Source organism: Bos javanicus, chromosome 23 (assembly GCF_032452875.1).
Source record: "Bos javanicus breed banteng chromosome 23, ARS-OSU_banteng_1.0, whole genome shotgun sequence".
Taxonomy (NCBI): Eukaryota; Metazoa; Chordata; class Mammalia; order Artiodactyla; family Bovidae; genus Bos; species Bos javanicus.
Genome location: NC_083890.1, coordinates 16,584,234 through 16,596,612, shown reverse-complemented (window position 1 = coordinate 16,596,612; position 12,379 = coordinate 16,584,234). Strand labels below are relative to the sequence as shown.

Sequence of the window (12,379 nt, the reverse complement as noted above, 5' to 3'; positions counted from 1 at the left end):
TAAGGAAAACACAATTACTGCACTTAACACTGATATAATATTGTCATCTAATACATAGAGCATATTCAAGTTTTCCCAAGAGTAAAATGTCCTGTGTAACTGATTTCCCCCTTATCTTCCTCCAATCCAGGATGCACACTTTGCATTTTCCACATGCCCTTTAGTCTGACATAGACCTTCAATCTTGTCTTTTTCTGTCTCTGTGTTTTATGACCTCAACATCTATAAAGCGTCCAGGTCAGTCATTTTTTAGAATGTCTCCTACTGTGTCTATTCATTCCTCCAGTTTAGGTTCAGAGCGAACGTTCTTGGCAGGAACGCTACAGAGATGTAGTGTTTCTAAACCTGTAGTGTGCTTCCATCACTTCAGGAGACAGATGAAGCTAGTTTGTCCAATTAGTAGTAATTAAGCTTTGCTCGCTTGATTAAGGCGGTGTACGCCAGATCAGGCTAGCTTTCGATAAACATAGAAACCTGGGTTTTATTGGCATTGATTTCCCAAGCAGCTGAAGGGAATGTAGCCCTCCTGGCCTGCCTTCATCTTCACTCTTCCACTCTGTGAAAGCCAGGGATAGTCTCCACCGCAGGACGTGGGGGGAGAGTGGCTAGGCTCTGCAGGGGCGTCGCTTGTTCCCAGTTCTCCTGAGGCCAGCGGAGACATCGCCTCCGTTATTTTCTGTCTGGCACTGCTGGGCCCGGGATGGAGGTTATCCCCGCACCCCACCACGCGCCACGTGTCTACGCAGTAGTCTCAGCCCGTGCGTGAAAGCAGGTGAGTTGCCATGACCCAGGCATCTGTGCAAACTCGGGTCTTTTTTTGCTTGTATCCGCGTCTGCGCACACAGTTCTGTTCTGTGCAAGCCTTACCGGCTTCTAAAGCATTCTATGTCAGGGCCTCTGGGTCGAGCTAAGGGCTCTATGTGTCGGTAAAGCGTTTCGGCGCGGAGCTTGCCCCCCGCTCTCTGGGCCACTTGGTACGGTCTGCGTCCCCCTTCACTTCTTCCGGCCGTGGTTGCGCCCATCCAACCCGGAAGCGCCCAGGCTCCGCGCCCGCCATGGAGCCTCTTGCCTGTCCGAGTGAGTCCGGCCCGGCTCCCTCGCCCGCCGAGTCAACCCAGGCCTCAGTGACACTTGCGCAGCTCCTGCAGCTGGTCCAGCAGGGCCAGGAGCTCCCCGGCCTGGAGAGGCGCCAGGTCGCTGCGACCCTTGACGAACCCACGGCGTCCCGACTCCCGCGGATACCCAAGCCCTGGGAGGCCGCGCGCTCCGCGGAGCACCCAGCGCCACAGTTCCAGACTGGGGACCGCGGGCTCGCCGACCCTCCGAGTGGGCAGAGGAACCGCCTGGAGGAGCCTGGCTCGGTCGTTTCTGAGGCTCCAGGTCCTTTGCAGCTGTGAATGAAAAATTTTGCTGCCCTGTCGGCAAAGGACACTGCAGCCCCAAGGGACACCCCCAGAATGGAGGAAGGCCTGACTACTACTGAACCCTCAGCCACTGCGGACACTCCCAAGCGTGCACCCTGAGGTGCCTCCGGATGGGATAGAATAAGATACTGGCCTTGGACAGCTAAGGTTCATAGCAAAGGAATGATATTAGTGAGCCCGGACTCTTATGACTTCCTATGCATGAGAAAAGCTAAATTCTTTGATGTGAACTGTCTGGTTTTCTTTAACAGTAATCTTTTGATGGTCTGACTACCTGGTTTTGTTGCAAAACTCTTGTATATCCTACACAGCAGTCCCTCAGAGCTCTGTGAGGCTGCCTCCTGGGCTTGAGTTCTCAGTCTGCCAAATAAAACTATTCTCCACTTTTAGGTTTTGCTTTTTTTTTTTTCCTCCAGTCCACAGTTTTGATGACCACTGAGGGAACCCAGAGCAGACTTATTTCCTTCGCCTGAACTCTACGAGGAAATGGAGCCTTGGTACTAGCAGAGACCTCTTGTGCCCACCCACCGCCTCGTAGAGTTCAGACGAATTTGGGTGAGTCTCTCCTTGTTCTCGGATCTCCTGATTTTTGATGGAGTATTCTGAGCTTTGCTTGGCAGTGTCTCACAGGTGCCTGGCTCCGCAATTGAAAGATATTGGGGAGGGACCTCCCTAGTTGACAGGATACTAGAGGAGCTCTGTTGAAAGACTCCGGAAGAAAGTACCCTCTAGCGGAAAGATACAGAGGAAGCCTGGTTGAAAGACACTGGGGGAAAAAAAAAGACACTGGGATTTGCCCAGTAGAAAAGATAAGGAGGAGTCTGGGCTGCATGTTTCAGTAAGAGGCTCACCTGAGGCCTTCCTCAAATTGGATACCTTAAAAAGAATTCACTGGGATAAAAGATTTAAAAGTAAATCTTATCCCCGAGAAATTCATCTTTAAAATGGGAAATAGATTCTCTCAAACGAAAATGAGGGACATCAGAAAACCCACCTCAGACTAACAACACTCGAGCCAGATTTGTGAATGTACAGAGTTCATACTTGTAAGTACCTACTTAATTGGGAATTAAAGGAAATCCCACCCTGAAAATGACTTAAGCTGGGGCTCTCTTATTGACTATGCAGTTAAGTTAGAAAAAGCCAGCTTGATAAAAAAAACATCTGAATTCTGACCTTAAACAAAAGCAAAAGCCCTTGTAGGGGGAGCTTGCATTTTTCTGTGTGTTTGAGATGTAAATATTCCACCTCATCTCTTTCAGGCCTTTTGTGTCAGGCCTTTAGTTTTTTGAGAACTTGGTCTCTGCCATCTGGAAGGTGCACATATGGTGTACACTTGGCAGACAGTCATATAGGCTGGGATTCTGAGCGGTCTTTTGTCTGGCTACCAACTCTGATGGGCTTTTTGCCATATATATGTATTTTTTAATTGGGGAATAGCTGCTTTGCAATATTGTGTTGGTTTCTGCCATACATCAACATGAATCAGCCACAGGTATACATATGTCCCCTCCCTCCGGAGCCTCCCTCCCATCTCCCACGCTTCTAGGATGTCACAGAGCACTGGGCTGAACTCCCTGTGTCACACAAGAAATTCGTCCACTTCTGCCCCCAATCCCTCCCAGCATCAGAGTCTTTTCCAATGAGTCAACTCTTCGAATGAGGTGGCCAAAGTATTGGAGTTTCAGCTTTAGCATCATTCCTTCCAAAGAACACCCAGAGCTGATCTCCTTCAGAATGGACTGGTTGGATCTCCTTGCAGTCCAAGGGACTCTCAAGAGTCTTCTCCAACACCACAGCTCAAAAGCATCAGTTATTCGGCGCTCAGCCTTCTTCACAGTCCAACTCTCACATCCATACACGACCACTGGAAAAACCATAGCCTTGACTAGACAGACCTTTGTTGGCAAAGTAATGTCTCTGCTTTTCAATATGCTATCTAGGTTAGGTGTCTCAATTATGGTTTTCTCAGTATATGCCCAGTATATATAATGGGTATATGTATATATATGTATACTGAGGCATATATATGTATATGCCTCAGTATATATAGTGGGGTTGTTGGGTCATATGGTAGTTCTATTTCCAGTTTTTTAAAGAAATCTTCATACCGTTCTCCGTAGTGGCTGTGTCAATTTTCATTCCCAACAACAGTGCAAGAGGGTTCCCTTTTCTCTACATCCTCTCCAGCATTTGCTGTTGGTAGATTTTTAATGATGGCCATTCTTACAGGTGTGAGGTGATTGTAGCTTTGATTTGCGTTTCTCTAATAATGAGCAATGTTGAGCATCTTTTCATGTGTTTGTTGGCCATCTTTATGTGTTCTTTGGAGAAATGTCTGTTAGGTCTTGCATCCATTTTTTTGTTTGTTTTTCTGGTATTGAGCTGCATGAGCTGCTTGTATATTTTGGAAACTGACCCTTTGTCAGTTGTTTTGTTTGCAATTATTTTCTCTCATTCTGAGGGTTGTCTTTTAATCTTGTTTATTGTTTCCTTTGCTGTGCAGAAACTTTTTCGTTTAAGTCACATTTGTTTACTTTTGTTTTTATTTCCACTACTCTAGGAGGTGAGTCAAAGAGGATCTTGCTGTGATGTATGTCGATGTATCTCAAAGAGTGTACTTCCTATGTTTTCCTCTGAGGCTTTTTGCCAACTGAACTTTGGTGGTGGCAGCCTGTACCACAAAGGCCTTTCCTTTCTTAGACTGTTTTTGGGGAATAAACTTTGTGAGTCTTGCTTAGGTGGCATCTTGTGGGGAATGCCTCCTGCATCTTACTGGTTTGAGGCACTATTAAGATACTTCTCATGAATGGCCAGATGATGGAGCCTTTAAATTGGAGAAACTCTAAACTGGTAAAATTTTAGAGAGCTCTCATTATAAACAGCTGTTTTATTGGTATCTGTGAGGAGAAAGGAAGGTGGGAAAAAAATATGATGGTTAACCTAAGAACTCCCTTAGTTTAAAACAAACAAGATTTGGGAAGCTTTATTGTGGTCTCTTCTTCCCCTCAGTGGGTCTTATAGATGATAATAAAAACACTGGAATAATTAATTAGGTTGATTAACAGGAAAACAAGAAAAAACTGAAGGGAAAGTCTACAGACTTCCCCCCAACAAGGTGGAGATTTTAAGGTGACTGGTCCCAAATGGAGAAAGAAATCCTTAGATGGTTACTCGAAAGTGGGATAAATAAAACAGGCGTTAATAGGATTAAATCAAAGGTTTGATAAAACACTACTTAAGGTTGGATGGGCCAAAGGGACCCCCTAGTGGTCTCCAACTTTAAAGGGTACGAAACAAGTCCTCTCTATTTACCCCAGTTAAAACATGTATTTAAAGGGCTGGGAAAAAATACACCGAGATACTTGACCAACAATTATTTGGGGCGACAGGCTAATCAATCAAGTTAAAAGATTGACAAAAGGGCCTGAATCCCTTGGCTTGACTGGGGACTCCAGAGCCCCAGTATAAAAATACAAAGTAGGTAAAATGGTCTGGGAAAATAGAGTTCTAGAATTCCTTGTAAGACCAAAACATGTTCTTTGGGTCCTAAAGAAAACTAAAGTTAAAGGTATAAAAGTTGATAGAATTGAGATGAAAGTTAATAAGTATTTATTTAAATAGGCCTTATATTCGATAGTTACATCTCTTTTGCTTAATTATATTGTGGAGTAGACATGTTTTGCTGGGGAATGCTTCCCTTGCTTGATATTATAAGAAGGGGCATATATATCTATGCCTCAGGAAATATGAAACATACTAAAGGAAATCTTAGGCTTATCTGAGCCCATACCATATAAAGTAAGAACCTGAGAATTCATATTCAGGAGTTAAGAGATTTTGCTCTGGGCCTAACCTGTGCACTCAAAAAGAGAGCCTTTCTTGAATGCCTTCTGTGAGTTTTTGTTATTTTACTTGCTAAGTCAAGTCCAACTCTTTGCAACCCCATGGGCTGTAGCCTGCTGGTCTCTCCTGTCCATGGGATTTACCAGGCAGTGGGTTGCCATTTCCTTCTCCAGGGGATCTTCCCCACCCAGGGATGGAACTTGTGTCTCTTGTATTTGCAGGTGGATTCTCTGAGCCACCAGAGAAGTTTTTGAAGGCATGATAAATTAAACCCGAAACTTTTAGAACACAGGACTCTGAAATTTAGAAATCTTTTAATGTAATTTAGATGACTAAAAAGTTCTTGGAAATTTAAATGTTTTTGTCTCACAAGTCTTGATAAATCAGAAATGTAAATACAAGCCACAAGAACCTGAAACTGAGCCTGATTGACTCAGAAAGAACCTGAAACCAAGGAAGAAAAAAGGAAAAGGTGGCCTTTTAAAACTTAAACAGTTGGAAAGGCACCCTCCACCAAAATCTAATTCATAGCCTCCTTAAGGGTTTATCAAGATCAAATACAAATCTTAAAAGTCTTTTCCACAAGCAATAAAGCCTTCGTCATCTTAGCAAGCAAATTTAATTTATTCCAGCTTACTTATGAACTAGTAAGCTTATATTGTAATAACTGATTCATAACTAAGTTTTAAAGTGAAGCTATGAGATCTCTAGTTTTGTCTATGTGTCCATGTGTACATTAATAAGAGACATTATGAGATGTCTACATCTAGGAAATATTAAAATTAAATTTTAAAAAGAGTTCTATATAATTGACTTAAAAGTAAGATGTTACAAACTAAATATTTCTGAATATGAAAGAAACTGGCCAGAATGAATTTCAGGTTTACATGATCTAAGAAATATTCAATATTAATGTCTCATTAAAAAATGTTTTTATTGACATATCATTACTTATAATGTGTTAGTTTCAGGTGTTAGTCCAGCACAGTGGTTCAGTTTATATACATATATATGCACACATACAAATATATATATATATATTTTTTCTTTCTCAGACTTTTCCTATAAGGGAAAAGAAAATATTGAGTATAGTTCTCTGTGCTATACAGTAGGTCCTCTTTGGTTATCTATTTTATGTATAGTATAAAATCTGGTATTAAAAGTAGCTTAAGCTTGCTAGCTTAATCAATATAGACATGTCTTTATTGTACCTAGGTTCACTGAAGGTCAATAGATTCATGCTGTTTGTTATGGTTTGCCAACAGCACATTTACTTGGTATGGCAGTATTTTTATAAGTTGTAAAATGTAACTATGATGAGAGTTTCAGGTGAACTCTTTTAGAAGTAATTATATCTTGGGTATGTCTATCTAAAAGTTTCTCCAGAGTTTTGGTAACTTGAGTTTTGTTAAGTTAAATGAGGAGAATGTTTTGAATGTCCACATTATTTCAAATAAGAAAATGCTGATACATTAATTGCTAAACAGTTCTACATTTAACCACTTTTCTTAGGAGAAGAAAACTAAGTGTTCATTAGAAACATATCTTGTACCACATTGAGGAAAGAAATCATGATATATGTTTCTAGAGGTTTGGGAATATTCCAGTCAGGGAAGGCTGATGTGACAGTTTATAATTACTTGCTGCTTGTTGGTTTTTGCTAGAGATTAAGGGTTGTTTTAAAAAAATATTTATTATTTATTTGGATGCCCCAGGTCTTCGTTGGGACATGTGGGATCTAGTTCCCTGACTAGGGATAGAACTCTGGTGGATGCAGTCTTAGCCACTGGACCACCAGGGAAATCCCAAGATTAAGGTTTATAATGGTTAAAATTGTCGTATATAATTAGAACTACTAAAGATAATAAGGGAACTATTTCAGTATGCAAGGGAAATAGGATATGTGTTTTCAGCAAAAGAAGGTATGAGGAATGGAAATACATTTTATTAAGGGGAAAGAATGATTCCCTAAAGCTGGTTATTTCTGGATTTAAAAAATGGACAAATTAATACGAATATAAAAAGTTGTAGAAAATTTGTTAAAAAAAAAAAAAAAGGAGCCATGAAAAAGTTTGTACATGGGCAGGCTCAGATTAGATAAATTTAATTAGGTAAATGGATAATGTTATTAAAAGTAGGCTGGTGCAAGCTTGGATTTGATTTAGTCTGTTAAGAGAATGAAGTTTTCTTGATATACTGCTTTTGGTAACAGATTGTGTGAAGTTTTTTAAGTGATCTGTTTTTTGTTGCTTTTAAAAAAATTTTTTTGTCACTTCGGTTAAGCGAGTATTGTTTTACAGTGACCTATGATCCTGTTTGAAACAGTTAGTTGCTCAATTGTGTTTGATTCTTTGCAACCCCGTGGATGGTAGCCCTCCAGGCTCCTCTGTCCATGGGATTCTCCAGGCCAGAATACTGGAAGGGTAGACATTCCCTTCTCCAGGGGATTCCTAATCCAGGGATCTGGGTCTCCTGAATTGGCAGGCAGATTCTTTACTGTCTGAGCCACCAGGGAAGCCTGTAATCCTATTTGACCAAGTGATAATATTTTTGACAAATTTCCCAGATATCAAACTTTAAGGTTCATTTGACCTCTGGTTAAGTCTGGGATATTTCAGATGAACTACAATGTAAGGCATCTTAATTAGCCTATTAGGCTAATTAGGCTTCTTTGATATGTTCAATTACTTGAGAAACATTGTCAAATGATTGGAGATGAACCCTAGGTTATATTATATAGATAAATGTTATAGATATTCTAAATTTTATATGAAATTTCTAAAATTCTGATACGCTTTGGTATAATGTTATTAGTCATAATTCTAGTTATTATCTTAAAATGTTATGTCACAGAAATATCCAAGTTTCTTGCCAGCTGCATTGCAATCAGATCTTTAACCATGCCATTTAAGTCTTATCATTTGTTGACAGTTTTACTCTGATGCTTCTATAAAATAAAAATCTTTTTAAAAATTCATAAAAAGGAATTTTGACAAATGTAAGTTCTGATAACTTTTAGATCATACCACTGAACTGGGTAAGAAATTATAAAACTCTAATGGAAAACCTGAGTACTTCATCCAGATCATCAGAAATTAATTACATAGGACTGAATGAACTGGTAAATAAACATTTATAATTTTATGACTTTTTCTGCAAAATACTGGTTTTAAATCTTTATTTTCCAGAAAAACATTTCCTCCGATGTTGATAAAATATACCTTTATAAAAATGAAACATTTGTCTTTTTCTCTATACCTAATGCTCTCAGAATTTGGCTTCTCCAGCTAGGTCTCCTATGGACTTGATGGCTTATTACAACCAAATTAAAGTAGTTATAGGCTTCCCTGGTGGCTCAGATGGTAAAGAATCTGCTTGCAATGCAGGAGACCTGGGTTCAATCTCTGGGTCAGGAAGATCCCCTGGAGAAAGGAATGGCTACCCACTCCAGTATCCTTGCCTGGACAGTTCCATGGACAAAGAAGCCTGGCGGACAACATTTCATGGGTCACAATAAGTCGGACATGACTGAGTGACTAACACGTTCACTTTCATACTAATCATTGCTTTAGTTTGTTCTTTGTTTTCAGATTGTTTATGGTTTGTGTCTCTCTCTGTTGTACTATGATCTTATTAATGTTACTAGCTCTATTATTTATCCCAGCTAGTTTATAAGATTGTCTCTTGCATTACTCAATGTGTAACCAGGTCTCTAACAAAATTAATGATGGCTAAACATCTCAAGGAAATAGATCAATGATTGTAATAGTGTGATTCTAGATATGGGAAGAAGCAACAGTGAAAAACCTTTCCTCGATCATAATAGACTAGTAAGACAAGGGAGCCAGAGAATTTTAGATATCAACAGGGCCTGCTCCAAGAAAACTTCTCAATACATTGAGTAGCTCATCAACAGAATCTTTGCCTGATCTAGGAATGAGCCTTCTAGCACCATGGGACCATATTGGTTGTGAAATGTCACCCAAATGTTGGTCGAATTTTATTACTAAGGGGAAGCACTGTGGATGAAAAATGTTGCCTGCCATATCAACAAACAAAAGGGGCTGTAGCCAGCAGACCATCAGCTGCTACAACTGCCCCTGATGGTGAGCCCTGAGGGAACTCAGGAGAGACAGGTGGGCTGCCTGCTACCAGGCCCGCAGCCGCTGTACCCACCTGGGTGAACCCTGAGGGAACTCAGGATGGGAAAGAACAGGATGCTGGTCCTGGATAGGTCAGGTACATATCAAAGGAATGGTTTCAGTAAGCCTGGACTCTTGCATCTTCCCATACATAGAAAAGCATTAAATTCGTTAAATTGAGATGTTTGGATTTTCTTTAATTAACTAACCTTTTGATGTTCTGACTACCTGATTTTTATTGCAAAACTCCTGAATAAAAAAAAAAAAAAAAAACAACTCCTGAATATCCTGGCTCCTTCCTTTCCTCTTTGGAGCAGTCCCTCAGAGCTGTCTGAGAGGCTGCTTCCCAGGCTTGATTGCTCAGAATGTTCACCAAATAAAACGTAATTCTCCAATTTAGAGTTGTGTGTTTTTCTGAGACCTGGAGGGAAGGACCATGTCCCACGTAGACTCAGACCTTGGGTTCTGGCCACTCGGCTCTTCCTTGTGCTTCACCCCTACCTATCAGCTGGACTCAAGCCTCCTGGGAGCATCACTGCAGTGGTTTTGCATTTGTATCTCTGGACTGGGAGCCTCCATTTAAAAAACTATCTTTTTAGATTCTGTTTCAGTCCTTATATAAATTGAAACAAATATCATAATGTTACTACTTGCAGTGCATAGATATGTTTTCATTTTTTAATGCTACTTAGGAAACACTTGCTAACATCTGCTGGATCATGGAAAAAGCAAGAGACTTCCAGAAAAACATCTATTTCTGTTTTATCGACTATGCCAAAGCCTTTGACTCTGTGGATCACAATCAACTGTGGAAAATTCTTCAAGAGATTGGAATACCAGACCACCTGACCTGCCTCTTGAGAAACCTGTATGCAGGTCAGGAAGCAACAGTTAAAACTGGACATGGAACAACAGACTGGTTCCAAATAGGAAAAGGAGTACGTCAAGGCTGTATATTGTCACCCTGCTTATTTAACTTCTATGCAGAGTACATCATGAGAAACGCTGGGCTGGAAGAAGCACAAGCTGGAATCAAGATTGCTGGGAGAAATATATCAATAACCTCAGATATGCAGATGACACCACCCTTATGGCAGAAAGTGAGTGAAGAAGAACTAAAAAGCCTCTTGATGAAAGTGAAAGAGGAGAGTGAAAAAGTTGGCTTAAAGCTCAACATTCAGAAAACAAAGATCATGGCATCTGGTCCCATCACTTCATGGGAAATAGATGGGGAAACAGTGGAAACAGTGTCAGACTTTATTTTTGGGGGGCTCCAAAATCACTGCAGATGGTGATTGCAGCCATGAGATTAAAAGATGCTTACTCCTTGGAAGGAAAGTTATGACCAACCTAAACAGCATATTCAAAAGCAGAGACATTACTTTGCCAACAAAGGTCCATCTAGTCAAGCCTATGGTTTTTCCAGTAGTCATGTATGGATGTGAGAGTTGGACTGTGAAGAAAGCTGAGCACTGACGAATTGATGCTTTTGAACTGTGGTGTTGGAGAAGACTCTTGAGAGTCCCTTGGACTGCAAGGAGATCTAACTGGTCCATTCTAAAGGAGATCAGTCTTGGGTGTTCATTGGAAGGACTGATGCTAAAGCTAAAACTCCAATAATTTGGCCACCTCATGCGAAGAGTTGACTCATTGTTAAAGACTCTGATGCTGGGAGGGATTGGGGGCAGGAGGAGAAGGGGACGACAGAGGATGAGATGGCTGGATGGCATCACCGATTCGATGGACTTGAGTTTGAGTGAACTCCAGGAGTTGGTGATGGACAGGGAGGCCTGGCGTGCTGCGATTCATGGGGTCGCAAAGAGTCGGACACGACTGAGCGACTGAACTGAACTGAGGGAACACTAAATGGTTTTGACCCACTGGGAATGCTTTCTTAGGAGTTTAGACGTCAGTGTTTATCTCCTGGTTTAGTTTATACTGGTGGTTGTGGAAGTGAATTTGGGATCCAAGTGGCATTTTGATTTCAGATAACCATTCTCCAGATAAGCAGTGAAAAAAAAGGTCTGATGAGAAAACCTGGCCCTGGAATGACAATGAATGAACTCTCAAAGCATAAAAAGAGCCAGTCAACAACACGCCCTAGAACCCTAGGCTCTGGAACCAGCTGGGTCAGGCAAGGGGCCAGAGGATTGAGAGCTGAGGCAAAGCTCTACCTACCTTCTAAAGTCAGTCTCCTTAAATCAGCTACTGGCTCACTGTACCTGGTCTTGCTTCCTGAAACTAGGTTTTTTTGTTCTACCTACACCTAGAACATATCCGGTTCATGACTCATGAACTCATATTAGCACACATTAAAAGGACTAGCTTTTCCCAGAAATAAGGATAGTGCCACAGTCTGTTCAGGGAATGGTATATATTATGGTATACAATACAGAAGAGCGTAAGTTTTTAAACCTCCTTTATAATAATACTCAACTATGAGAGGCTGACAGGCAAGACTATATTAGTTCCATTTTACAGGCAAAAGTAGGAACATTCCTGTATTTAGCATAAGATCTGGGCTATAAACCCTGGGCTTCCACATTCACAACTGCTCTTTTCTCATGACTTTGAGACATCATTTTATTTATTTATTTATTTTTGTATTTAGAATGTATTTATTAGCTAATCAATGATAACACTCATTGAGAACAACACAGGATTAAGAATAGCTGTTGGAATCACACTTTTGAAGTATAAGGTTACAGTCTTCAGATGTCTTCTGAGCAAAAAATCTTTTAAAAAATGAATGTTATAGTCTAGCAACATTTTAAATAATTTTTTCACTTCCTTATTTGTAAAACTCAAGAGTGGTCTTATTCTTTTTTTTTTTTAATTTTATTTTATTTTTAAACTTTACAATATTGTATTAGTTTTGCCAAATATCGAAATGAGTCCGCCACAGGTATACCTGTGTTCCCCATCCTGAACCCTTGATACATCATTTTAAATAAATCTGACTTCACT

At 40.6% G+C, this 12,379-nt stretch overlaps 2 protein-coding genes across 2 annotated transcripts in view; both read left to right on the top strand.

The window, feature by feature from the left end:
* The window catches only part of PEX6 (peroxisomal biogenesis factor 6), a 351,627-nt gene that overhangs the window by 53,901 nt on the left and 285,347 nt on the right, over positions 1–12,379 (top strand). The gene's annotated exons all lie outside the window — the stretch shown is intronic.
* C23H6orf226 (chromosome 23 C6orf226 homolog) lies at positions 901–1,813 on the top strand. The gene has a single exon (XM_061398200.1). The coding sequence runs from the start codon at positions 1,056–1,058 to the stop codon at positions 1,395–1,397; it is 342 nt and encodes a 113-aa protein (XP_061254184.1). The 5' UTR covers positions 901–1,055; the 3' UTR covers positions 1,398–1,813.

What these genes read in the sequence shown, in the direction of transcription:
- C23H6orf226 (XM_061398200.1), top strand. Translation starts at nt 1,056, where the DNA reads ATGGAGCCTCTTGCCTGTCCGAGTGAGTCCGGCCCGGCTCCCTCGCCC.